General features: G+C 42.4%; 1 protein-coding gene across 1 annotated transcript; it reads right to left on the minus strand.

The window, feature by feature from the left end:
- Nucleotides 1–1,232: 1,232 nt before the first annotated feature.
- Nucleotides 1,233–7,500, minus strand: LOC311598011 (uncharacterized protein). Its single transcript, XM_084782755.1, has 4 exons — nucleotides 7,411–7,500; nucleotides 5,671–5,825; nucleotides 5,325–5,496; nucleotides 1,233–2,470 (listed from the first exon to the last, which is right to left on the minus strand). The coding sequence occupies exons 3-4, from the start codon at nucleotides 5,454–5,456 to the stop codon at nucleotides 2,144–2,146; spliced, it is 459 nt and encodes a 152-aa protein (XP_084638881.1). The 5' UTR covers nucleotides 5,457–5,496; nucleotides 5,671–5,825; nucleotides 7,411–7,500; the 3' UTR covers nucleotides 1,233–2,143.
- Nucleotides 7,501–13,533: the final 6,033 nt, after the last annotated feature.

The raw sequence follows: 13,533 nt of genomic DNA on the forward strand, positions 1-13,533 counted from the left end.
GCTGCCTGGACATTGGCTTCCTATCTTACCCATCATTGGAAAGGCTTTGTGCTTTAAAACCCTCCTGTCTTAGGTCGATAGGTACCTCCATGGTCTTACTCATCATTGGATACTCATTTATCAAGGCACAGCCAAGTCAGGGCAGTGGGATTATCCCCTGCCAAAGGCATGGGGACCTGTTTGGTGTGGAACTGTTGAGTGCCTGTTGCTTTCTCATGCCGCAAAGGCTCCAGAACAGAAAACCTCCTAAGCCACATAGCAGGAAGTCTAGTGCAATAGTGTCGCTTCAGCTTCTTAGCAAGCTTCCCAACATCTGTAGGCCCTTTATGAAGGCATCCCCTGTAATGGGTGGAACTCTAGTCTCCTGTAATAAGGCTGTTCACTGATTAAGATTTTAGATAGCCAATTGTATCATAGAATTTAGAGAATTCTGAGTAACCAACGCATTGGACACCTCTCCTGAGAGTTTATCCATCGTGTGCACAGTAGCAATGGACTGAGAAAAGGCAATGCCCTCAGTGGTGGCAGCAGTAGCTGCTACAGCAATGGTGACAAAAACAGCAGCAGTAATTCCAAAATCTCTCCTTTCACAATAGATCACCAGGCCTTGCCAGCCGTCATGTACCACAGGAAAGGGAACCATTCCAGGTGTCCGTGCTACCACTGCAGTCTTCTCATCATTCCAGCAACTTCTTAAATGGCAAACCTGCAGGAAACAATGTAAAGTTTCCCCCTCAAGGGAGTCATTAGCAACAACAAAAAGGAAAGATGCTACAGCACAGATACCTGAACTTACGATGATATTTTAAATGAAATGTCCCTGTAATGTTACTCCTTTCCAGATCCTCAGGCATAACAGCCCTGCCCAGGCTGCAACTAGTCAAATATGGCCATGCTGCTCTGCTCAGACCTACTGGCATTAGGATGGGGGGTGGGCTTTTCACCGGAGCCCAAACGGTCTCTTGTAGGCTGGGCTGACTCTTGTGGAACAACAGGATGCACATAACGCCCAGCAACCCAGATTGGTACTTCATTGTCCTATGGAAAGACACAAGCAGACCCTCGGACCCACACCAGTATGGGGTCCAGACCCTTCCATTGACCAGAGGAAAGATCTTTCCTGTTGGGTCCCAGCCCATGGGGAAAAATTAAATCAGGGTTCACCTGAAAGAGGGAGTGGGGATTGAAAGTAGGATACAGAGATGTGAGAAATAATGAATCAAGTCAGGAAATTTCTGATCAAGATTCACTTTATTGCCAACTAGCAGAAGCATATATAGAGCAAGGTCAATAGTGTCTATTCTTATCTCACTCACCCTAGCCCCTGGGCAAGAATACAATAGCCTAAATCGCTCCCTGTAGAACTTTCTAGATCCTCTGGGTGGTTCTAAGTTGAGACTTCTCTACTTCTTTCAAAGGTAAATAGTCCAAGGATAGCCTAGAACACAAGACCTTGGGGTGGAGTAAAAGTCAGCAACTTGAAGGTCACAGCATACAGCCTAAGCACAAGATTTCTGACATGGTAGAATTTGTCATGGGTCCCCACATATGCCCCTTCTGAAAATGAAATTATGGAGAGCCTGTCTTAGAACATCGAGTAGGCACTTATGGTTGCTCGTCATTGGCATTTGAATTCCATCATTCATAGCTTGTCTTAGGATCGATAAGGCTCAGACTCGCTGTTGCCCATTTCTGGCTTGCCTCCATATCAACACATGAAGAAGGGCAGTGTTTTTGAGCTCTATGCCATGTGCTTGTGCTAGTATCACCTGTGACTGCTGAGACATGAGCTGTGTTAGAAAGGATGGAAGACACGGGCTATAATTCTGAGCCCTGCCATCCCGCCAAGGTTAATCCATGCCGTAGATTTTTGTTAATTCTTAGGAGACTATATTGAATGAATCCAGCTGCATTCTACTCACAAGGAGTCTAGGGAAGTCTAGCATGACATTGTAACTTGCTCAGTCATCTCTAACTGCTTAGTTAAGGCATAAACAATTTTAGTAAAGCAATAGCAAAACAATAGTAGATATGAGAATAATAACAGAATTATAACAGAGATTTTAACATTCAATATTCAACAGCACACCATAAATCCCTTTTCAGTTCTCCACAGTCCTGCAGATGAGACTAACCTTAACAATTAGGGTGGGAAAGTACTTATAAAGCTTAAAATCTGGGTTTCCAGAAGGAAAATATTCCAGAAGAGTCCCTGCAAAGCACCGACTCCAAAGTTCAGCCAGGTCCATAAGGAGGATGCCTCATAGGTACCAGAACACTTGAGTCCTCCTTTCCTCCTCAAACACAGGGAAATCAGGCAGTGAGTGTTATCCCAAGAAACAGGTTGGGGAGGAGAAAGATCAGGAATCAGTGTCCAATGAAGCTTCACCTCCGACCTCAAGATCATCAGCAAACTCATCCGTGTCAGCATCCACTTGATGCACAAGCCTCTCAGGTAGCCAGCATGTTCCTGTGAGAAAACACAAACAGAGCCTTGACCCCATATTAATACAGGGTCAGGTCCATTCCATTGTCCAATTAAGGGATCCTTCCATATCACTCTAGCAAAGGATGATTGACTACTTTTGTGCCTGAATTGATCGGCTGCAGAATTTCCTTCGGCATCAAGCAGTAAAAAATATAAAATAAAGAAAATGACTCAAAGCATTTTTAGGTGATTGGGGGTAAAGTTCCCCCTTCTTTACTTTTTGTAAATAGGTTTTTATGGTAGAATGAGCTCGTTCCACCATACCTTGTCCTTGAGTACTTGTAATACGCTTTATGGAAAAAAGAGTCACAAAATTTTTGAAAAGTTTTGCTTACATACCCTGATCCTTTATCTGTCTTGATAGCCTTAGGCACACCAATAGGGGAAAAGGCAGACAGACAGTGAGCAATCACATTTTTTTGTGGCTTCTCCCAATTGGAGAGAAGCAGTTAAATATCCTGAATATGTGTCTATAGACACATGAACATATTTTAACTCATCACATTCAGGTCTATGAGTAACATACACTTGCCAAAGTTGGTAAGTGACCAGTCCTCTGGAATTAACTCCCAGATGTGGTACAGAAAGAAACTGAGGACATGTGGAGCATGCCTTCACAGTGGCTCGAGCTTGCTCTGTAGTAATCCTATATTGAAGTCTTAGACTTCGGCTATTAATATGTTGTAAATCATGGGCCTTTTGAGCCTTTTCTACATTTGTAAGGCATACCAAAATTTTGGCAGCTGCATCTGCTAATGCATTACCTGCAGCCAAAGGTCCAGGCAGATCAGTGTGAGCTCTTAAATGTCCTATTAAAAAAGGATGTCTTCTCTTTTGAATAGCTGTTCGGATTTGAGAAAATAATCTGCTAGCCTGTGATTGGGATTGGATTTGTCCTGCAGTTTCTAGGTGAGGAACTGCCTCTGCCACATAGCCACTATCTGAATATAGATTAAATGAACAGAAGGCATACCATTGGAAAACAGTAGCCACTGCCTGTAGCTCAGCGATTTGAGCAGGCTTAGCAGTAGTAGGAATAACATATACCTGTCCTTCTTCAGCTAACAAATTGACATTCCATTGAGGATTCCCTGCTTGAGCATTAAGCTCTATAGTTTTTTTTTTTACAGCATCCATGAATTCTGCTTTCCATAACAAATAATTTCCTCCATCTAAACATGCTTTGCTTAATGTATACCAGTCAGCAGGGGCAAGGTTGGCATTCACTAATGTAACAACCAGTGCTATGGTAAATGGAGCAGTGTCCCGTCCAGCAGGACCAGTAATTACGGGGTCTCGAGGGGAGCCATACCTGAGGGATGGGACGAGAAAGAGAGAGCCGAGACCAAGTAGTGTTCCTATCAAGGTCTGTTTATTGAATCAAAAGCAAATGCTTATATGGGGTGGAGGCAGGAGCCAAGCAGCAGGGGAGGGGCCCGAGAATGTCTCCAGATGATCCCAGCAGGGGGACATCTTGTGGTTCATCTTGGAACAATTCCTATCTTATTTTAGCTAACTATCTCTCGTCCCGAGCTAACCTGCTAAACAACATCTGCAGAGGTTGAAAGGAGGAAGTTATGCAGAGGCTGAAAGGAGGAAGTTAGCTTTGAAATGGGGCATCAGTATTTTGCCATAGCCAGTAGATTCTTTTAGCCTTGAATGACCCTGGGCCGGCTCTGAACAGACCAGCCCCCACAATAAAGCACAACAGGTGTCTAACTTCTGACCTACGACAAGGTCAACTAGTTTCTGGTGAATGGCAGACTTCTGGAGAAATAGGAACCTAGGTTCTGACAAGATGGCTGAACATTGGCCATGTAGCCCATCCCCAACAGAGCAGTGAGTCCATACTGAGCACAAGCAGTCTTTAATTCTTTGATTTGTTTCCATTCTAAAGGGACATACTGTTTGGTTTGACTGCCCTGAAAATCTGGTGCTCCTGCAACTGGGGAAGTGAGCTCACTGCTCATTTCTTGTCCTGTGTTTCCAACTCTTGGCATTCCAGCCTTTAATGGGGACATATTCTGAGGGCTATTTATTAGACTGGAAGCCTTCTGTCTCTGTCCGCAATGACTTTTCTCAACTTCATCATCAATCCTTGTTCTTTCTAATTCTCTCTCTAATTGTTTCCATCTCTTAGCTAAGTTAACTTCTTCCTCCAGAGCCTGAACCCATCCCTGAAGTTTTTCAATGGGATCTTGTTGCTCTGAGGGTGCTGTAGATGGGGGATGCCAGGCATGCTCTGTAGAGCAGGCAGTTTCCCTTTCTATATCTTCCTTATCACTATTCCTGGATTTTCTTTTATCTTCTTCCAAGACATCTTCATCTTGTGATAATAAATCTCTCATTTGTCCCTCTCATGTCTGGGATCAAGAACATACCTGATCAAAACCCAAAGGGGAAAAAACATGGCAGGTATCTCTTCAGATCCATCAGTAACATAGTGACCCTGCAATCTTTTACCAAGTTTATCCCAAGTTTTTAAGCTAACCACTTCTTCCTCAAGAAACCATGGGCATACTTCACTGACAAAATCTAAAAATTCATCCAACTGTCCTTTATTTACTCTTATTCCTCGTGTTTGAAACTTCTTTTCCGGGGCTGGAGAGATGGCTCAGTGGTTAAGAGTACTGTCTGCTCTTCCAAAGGTCCCGGGTTCAATTCCCAGCACACACATGGCAGCTCACAACTGTTTGTAACTCCAAGATCTGACACCTTCACACCAATGAACATAAATTTAAAAATTAAATAAAATATTAAAAAAAAGAAACTTCTTTTCCAATGTCTCTCTGAATAAATCTTTAGTACTGCTCTGTCCCATATTTGCGTTGCTTACCTTGCCATTTCTCTGCGAAGCTGATGGCTTCGGAGCAAAAGTCCACTTGTCTTGCACTCTTCTTTCCTTGCAACGTCCCTCACTTAGCCCCTCATTTTCAGTCCCCTGCTCAAGGTGCCAAATAGCCCTCATTTTCAGTGTCCTACTCAGGCGCCAAATGTCGGGTCCTAGCCTCGGGGAAAAATTGAATCAGGGTTCACCTGAAAGAGGGAATGGGGATTGAAAGTAGGATACAGAGATGTGAGAAATAATGAATCAAGTCAGGAAATTTCTGATCAAGATTCACTTTATATAGCAGGAACATATATAGAGCAAGGTCAATAGGATCTATTCTTATCTCACTCACCCTAGCCCCTGGGCAAGAATACAATAGCCTAAATTGCTCCCTGTAGAACTTCCTAGTTCTCTGAGTAGTTCCTTGTAAGAAATTCCTAGATCCTCTGGGTGGTTCCAAGTTGAGACTTCTCTACTTCTTTCAAAGGTAAATAGTCCAAGGATAGCCTAGAACACAAGACCTCATGGTGAGGTAAAGGTCAGCAACTTGAAGGTCACAGCATACAGCCTAAGCACAAGATTTCTAACATGGCAGAATTTGGCACTGATCCCTACACTTTTCATTTAACCAGTCCTTTATGTGATTTGGGAGGTCTCCAGTGTCTATCTGCAGCTGATAAGCCTGAGTCATCCACAGTTAAAAAATTGAGAATATACAAAATATTCTAACTGAGAATGTGGGGAGGATTTTCCTTGATACTCCCCCTTCTTTATTTTAGCAAGATAAGCCTTATTGGTGCGATGTGCATGTTCTACCAATGGTTGTCCCTGGGGATTATATGGGATCCCAGTTTTATGAATGATCTCATAGTCATCTAGAAATTTGGCAAGACCAGCACTAGTATATGCAGGGCCATTATCAGTTTTTATTTGTTTGGGAGTGCCCATATAGGCACAAGCCAAGATCAGATGTTCCTTAACGTTTTGTATTTTTTCCCCTGACTGAGCTGAAGCAAAAAGTAAGCCCGAGTGTGTGTCTATGGATACATGAACATATTGTAATTTACCAAAGCTGGGAAAGTGAGTTACATCCGTTTGCCAAATGTGATTTGGCAGGAGCCCTTTAGGATTGACCCCAGTTTGCAGAATTGGAAATAACTGCACAAGATGGACAATCTGTACTATTTGGGTGGCTTGATCTTTGGTAACACCTGTATGATAATGTAAGGACCTGGCATTGAGGTGGAATTTATGGTGTAATTGATGAGCTCTATCTATGCCTGTGATTGCTGTCAAAGCTATGGGCTCTTGAGCAAGGGCATCCGCCATCCTGTTTCCCTCACTCAAGGGTCCAGGCAAGGATGTGTGTGCTCTTAAGTGTCCAATAAAAAGATGAGTCTGCCTCAGCCAAATTAATTCCTGAATCTGTAAGACAAGACCATGTACCGAAGAAATGGGAGCTACATAGGCAGATGTTTCCAGGGGAGGGAGAATTTGAGTTACGTATTTACTATGAGAATAAATGTTTATAGATGTATTAGGAAATAAATGTAGAGCCAAAAGTATAGCCTGCAATTCTGCCGCCTGAGCAGAAAGGGTGGCGACCGTAATTCGTTTGATTACCTCCCGGGAAAAGACCGCTGCAATACTTTTAGAAGTCCCATCAGTAAAGACCACCCTAGCATGAGGAATAGGCTGCTTCTGTATAATTTTAGGAAAAACAGCAGGGTGCATTTTAAAAAATTCAACTAACTTATTTGGAGGATAATGATTGTCAAATTTGCTGAGGGTAAAAGACATAAAAATTGCCTAATTGTCATTATTATTTTGAAGCCAAGTTACTTGGGACGAAGAAAAAGGGGAGATTATTATATCAGGCTCCTTTCCAAAAATATGCAGGCTAGATTTCTGGGCCTTAAATAATAGCGTTATTGCAGCTTGAGGACAAGGAAATTACTACTTTAGCAGGTGAAGCCTGCGAGTGCACCCACAAGATAGGCCCGGTCTGCCAAAAGACTCCAGTAGGAGCATGGGCTGTGCAGAATATCAATAGCAATAACGGTTGGTTATAATCTATATAATTAACACAGACCTGAGATAGGGCCTTTTGCAGAAGTTCTATGCAAGCACGACCCTCCGGTGTTAAATGTCGGGCAGAAGTAGGATCAGGATCTCCTTGCAAAATATCGAACAAAGGTTTTAACTGTCCAGAATTAACTCCCAAGCAGGGACGAATCCAATTAATATCTCCCAGAAGCTTCTGAAAATCATTGAGAGTGGAAAGGGAATCCAATCTTAAAGTAACCTTTTGAGGTTTAATACCATTCTGCAACAACTAATGACCTAAATATTGATAAGGCAATTACTTTTGAATTCTTTCAGGTGAGATCTGTATATTAGCCTGTTTAAGCATCTCCTACAAAGTCAGCTAAGGCAGATAATACCTCTCCTCTGTCTGGGCAGCCAGCAAAATATCATCCATATAATGAATAATATATATGGCAGGGAAACACATCCTGATAGCCCCTATGGCAGATGCCACATAATTCTGACAAATGGTGGGACTATTAGCCATACCCTGAGGCAATACTACCCATTGATATCTTTTATAAGGTTCTCGCAAATTAACAGAGGGAACACGAAAGGCAAACCGTTGTGAATCATTGGGATATGGAGGTTACAGAATGCGAGGGCAGGGGCACTATGGGATATGGAGATTACAGAACGAGATTGCAGGAGCACGATATGATAAGTAGACTGCAGAATGAGAAAGCTTGAGCACTATGGGATATGGAGACAACAGAACAAGACGTGCTTCACTATGGGATATGGAGAACACAAAACAATAGGGATAGGGAAGTTTGGGATATGGAGACTAAAGAATGAGTGGCAGTGTCCCTATGGGTTTTGGAGACTAGAGAATGGGAGGGCGGGGGCACTATAGGGTATGAAGACAGCAGTACGAGAGTTGGTGCATTATGGAATATGGAGACTACAGAATTAGACGGCAGGAGCACTATGGTATGTGGCGACTACAGAACAAGAGAACCGGAGCACTATGGGATATGATAACTACAGAACGAGAGTTGGTGCACTGTGGGATATGAAGACAACAGAAGGAGAGGTATAGGGCACTATGGGATATAGAGACTGCAGATGGAGACTGCAGGGGCACTATGAGATGTGGAGACTACAGAACCAGAGGACAGGAGCACAACATGATACGGAAACTACAGAATGAAAAGGCTGGAGCACTACGGGATATGGGGACTTTGGAACGAGAGTTGGTGCACTGTGGAATATGGAGGCTACAGAAAAAGACAGCTGCAGCAATATGGGATATGGAGACTACAGAAGGAGAGTTGGTGCACTATGGGATATGGAGACTATACAATGAGAAGGCAGGGGCACTATGGTATATGGGGACTACAGAAAGAGAGGGCCAGGGCTCTATGGGATATGATAATTAAGAACCAGAGTTAGTGCACTGTTGGGTGTGGAGACTACAGAAGGAGAGAGCTAGGGCACTATGGGATATAGAGACTACAGAAGGAGTCTGCAGGGGCACTATGGGATGTGGAGACTCCAGAACTAGAGGGCTAATGCACTGCGGGATATGGAGACTGCAGAACAAGAGGGTAGAGGCACTGTGTGATATAGAGACTGCAGAACGATGGTTGGTGCACTATGGAATGCATGGGCTACAGAACGAGTGGGCTAGGCCATGATGTATAGACTCAGTTTTCTTAACCAGAATATTTTATTAACAACTTAGTGACCCAGCCTAGGTCACTTATAGCCTGATTAACCAAAACAGGCGGAAATGAGGATTAATGGACACAATAACAAAACCTTAAGGATTCGGTTCCAAGGAATGATTCTCCAGTCAGGAGCCACAGGATTTCTTCCAATGCAACCAGATCCTCAGCAGGAGCCAGAGCTCGGAAACCTTCCATGGAGCGGTTTTCTCTAGGAGCGTCTTGAAGGGCAGCGACGAACAGCCAAATCTATCCCAAGTCTCCTATCCGCCCCATCACCAGTATGGGTATATTTATATATCTCCTCCCAGAGTGTGTTCACGGGATCTTCTCAGTGGGCAACAATCAAGCTCCTGCATGAGGTGGTTGCTCTTCTAGTGGATTAACCTCACCTGTTCTCTCATGAGACAGTTTCTCTCCATGGTAGGTGCATTCCACTTTCAGCCAGCCAGTTCAAAGCATCTCAGAGACTGCTCTGAAGCAAGAATCCTGAAGAACTAGCCCACCTGGTCCCTGCAAGGCTAGGCAGCCAATTTCTCAGTATCAGGGTTAATCATATCAGACAGTCATTCTCTCATCAGCGGCAGAGATAAGCAAAGTTCCTCAGTCCAGTGGCTATCTGCCACTGTCGTTTCTTGATGCCTGCATAATTAGACTGGAGGCACTGCCAGGAACAGATGTCTCTCTGTCATAAAAGTCCTTTATTATTAAATGCCATTTTCTGTAGATTTCTGAAGTGTTTGAAGACCATCTATCTATCTATCATCTACCTATTCCTTTGAAAACATATACAAAAGTCTAAATAAAGCTTATTCTATAATTAAGTAATTTAGTATCTAGTAAGATTTATAAGTGATCAACTACCAATTTCTATTTCCAACCATCCTGAACAAGTTATAACAGCTATTTTTCACCTTTTCAAATAAGTTGTACATGTATAATACATTAAATAAATGTCAAACAAAATGATCTTATGTTTATACCAACATACAATATACAATTTAAGTTTCCATTAACGTACCATGTATAATACATAAAGCAAAAGTTGAAAAAGGAAAACAATTGTAAATTTCCATCAATCTACAATACCAATGTGAAATATTTGAATACCAATGCAAATTATTTGAGGCTAGTAGATTCAATAATCTACTTTTTATTCAATAAACCTATATCCTCCTTTCCTTCTCCCCCTTTCCTTAATATTGGATGGGATAAAAAGATGAGAGAAGGAAAGATAGAAGAAAGAAATCCCCAAATGAAACTTTTATTAATTGCAACTAACCCCCTTAGGCATTGGTAACCCACCAAAAACACCCACCCCACCTACTGGGAATGGGGGTGTGGTGTTTTCAAAATTACTTTATACTGTTTAGGAGAAAAATGTTTTTTGGGTACCCTAGAAAAATAATATATTGGCCAAGCACTGGAAAAGCTAGCTGTATCTGTTTTTGTCCAGTTTTTTGGGGATTGATCCTTTTGGCGAACTGTTTTATTGTTAATATGCACGCAATTTCTGGAGGAAGCAGTAGCGCCAGAGGCAGAAGTTCGATCTTCATCATTGTACTGTTTTTTTTTTCCTGAAAGTAAGCAAACTTTTGAAATCATTAGTATAGGTATGTTAGTACATATATAAATTTTCAAGGAAAGATCAGTTGAGGCACTTTGCTCGAGGTGCCAGAGGCATGCTTTTGGGGTTAAATCACCCAGGCTGCCTGCTTCATCTTCAGCGTTGTCCTGCTTTTTGCAATTGCTCCACCAGATTAACTCCTTTTCTGTCTTAGCAGGTAGACACCTTGGACTGTTTAAATATGAATCCCCTTGTGAGGTTTGAAACAAGTTATTTAACTCGTAGGTAGCTAACCCGATTGTAGGCCTTAACCAGTTAATATCTCCCAATAGGTTTTGAAAGTCATTAAGAGTTTGCAACTGATCTCTACAAATCTGTACCTTTTGTGGTTGAAATTTTTTTTCAGTTATTTTATAGCCTAAATAGGTAATTGAATCTCCTCTTTGTTTTTTTCCCCACAGCAATCTGTAATCTCCAGCATGGCAGAATTCTTTGGCTTCCTGAAACATTTTTTTCTAAAACACTAGGATCAGAATCAGCTAGCAGAATATCATCCATGTAATGGTATATGATAGATTGAGGAAACTGCCTATGAATTATTTCTAAAGGTTGTTGCACAAAATACTGGCATAAAGTTGGGCTATTCAACATTCCCCATGGAAGTCCCTTCCAGTGATATCTCTTCATTGAACCACTACTGTTCAGAGTAGGTACTGAGAAAGCAAACCTTTCCCTGTCCTTCTCATGTAGAAGTATGGTGAAAAAACATTCTTTTAAATCAATTGTAATTATATGCCAAGATCTAGGTAACAAGGAAGGCAAAGGAATTCCAGATTGAAGCAAACCCATGGGCTGAATCATCTTGTTTATGACCCTCAAATCCGTTATCATTCTCCATCCACCCGATTTCTTTCTTACCAAAAACACAGGGGAATTCCAGGGACTGGAAGATTCTTCGATGTGTTGAGCCTCCAGCTGCTCTTTCACTAAAGAGTGAAGCACCTGCAACTTTTCTTTTGTTAAGGGCCACTGCTCCTGCCATACAGGTCTGTTTGAAATCCATTTTAGGGGCAGGGCTGTTGGTATCTCAGCAGTGGCCCCTCTTATAAATTTTGACACTCTAAACCTGAAGAGTTCTGAGGTTGGACAGGGGGCATAGCTTGTGGTCGCCCCTGATCACTTACATTAATCTCTTCCCCAGAAGCGCATACCAATTCACCCCTAGTTTCAACATTGATTATCTCTGTATTTGCAGGAATAGTAATCTGAGTACCCCATTGTCATAAGAGATCTCTTCCCCATAGATTTATGGGAATGTCAGCCACATAGGGCTTCAGACTCCCTGTCTGCCCTTCTGGTCCCATACACTCAAGCCACTGCACACTTTGTTTTATTTGAGATAACTTACCAATTCCTACAATTTCTGTATAAACCTTAAGTGGCCAATTTTGGTTCCAAGACTTCTGACACATGACTGAGATGTAGACTCTGCTGTCCACCAAGCCTTCTATTTTAACACCATTCAATTATATAATTAACTTAGGTCTCTGATCATTAATTACTGCTTGTCAGAACACATGTGTCCCGGAGCTTCCAAATGCACCAGTCTGTTCCCCTTGAGCAGCTTTGCCCTTAATGTAAGGAAACAGTAGGAGTTGAGCAATTCTATCCCTGGCATTGATTTTCATCTCCTTTTTTACACATGCCATCATTTCTATTTCCTCTTTAGAATCTCCATCTGTAATACCGGGATGCACAATAAAACCATTAGAAATCAGCCCATGTCTTCCCAGAACCACTCCTACTGTGCCTGAAGGCAAAGGACGGAAAACACCAGTATTTAATTTGTAACATTCAACCTAGGGAGACAGGGTAAGAGACATATTTGAAGCCAGATCCAAGGCTGCACTGGCTTCAGTAGCATGCATTAGATCACTAATACTCAGTTTCTGTTTTCCTGTTGGTTTGTCACTTCTGGACTGGCCAAAGTGATTCGGCTGGTGTTGGGAACTGTCAGGCTTGGGCCTCCTGGGGCCATGCCTGGCTGGTATGCAATTGTTATTCTGTCCTGGCAGCTTCCTGTTTTGCACCTTGGTTACCTTGGTTACATGGTTCCTCTTGTCCTGGGGACTTCCCATCCACTTCCTCTTGTATTTTTCCACCTGCCTCTGTACTGTATAAAAGGCCTTGGCCCCTCCTCATTAAACAGCATTCTCTTAGAATGGATGACCCACTGTCTTGAGTGTTCTTCAACCCGCAGTTCCTCGCTCGATACGTTGGGGTGATTGCAGCACAGGAGCTGCACAAAGTCACAAAGAGGAACCTAGAGTTCCCTCATGCACTGTCCTAGGACACAATGCTTTCTTTCATCTTCTCTGTTCTCTCTTCTCTCCTTTTTCCTTTCTGGCAATGAAAATTGAACCAAGGGCTTGTGATTGCCAGGCAAGTACTCTAGCACTGACTCTAACCCTAGCTTTCTTATTCCTTATAATTCAATATTTTGGACTTTCTCAACAAATTATAGTACAAGGTGGACACTAATGAAGTTCAGTTACCTCCTGTATTTTATTCTTTTTAATTCCTATATTTTCCTATTTCAAACAACCCCCATTGGATTGTAAGCTCTGGGCGGATAGGACATTTTCTGTTATGTAACTGCTCCATTCCCAGGCCAAGCACTAAGCACTGTGGCAGATGGTCAAGAAATGTTTACTCAATGAGTACTGAACGCATAAATGAACAGGGAGGGAGGGGTAGGGGTTTAGTTTCTGAGAAGAGTCAGGTTAACATAAATAGGTTAGTGCTGCTAAGACTTTTGTTTTTATGTATATGTGCTCAGAGGAGAATTGTGCTGTATAGGGACAGAACACAAGACACGAAGAAGGGGGCA

Source organism: Acomys minous (assembly GCF_964271855.1).
Source record: "Acomys minous genome assembly, chromosome: 5".
In the NCBI taxonomy this organism is placed as follows: Eukaryota; Metazoa; Chordata; class Mammalia; order Rodentia; family Muridae; genus Acomys; species Acomys minous.

Excerpts from the sequence above, each read along its gene's own strand:
- LOC311598011 (XM_084782755.1), bottom strand. The coding sequence starts at position 5,456 with ATGAGGGCTATTTGGCACCTTGAGCAGGGGACTGAAAATGAGGGGCTA. Across the intron at positions 2,471-5,324 it reads CTTCGCAGAGAAATGGCAAG|GAACATGCTGGCTACCTGAG; the intron begins GTAAGCAACGCA and ends GTTTTCTCACAG.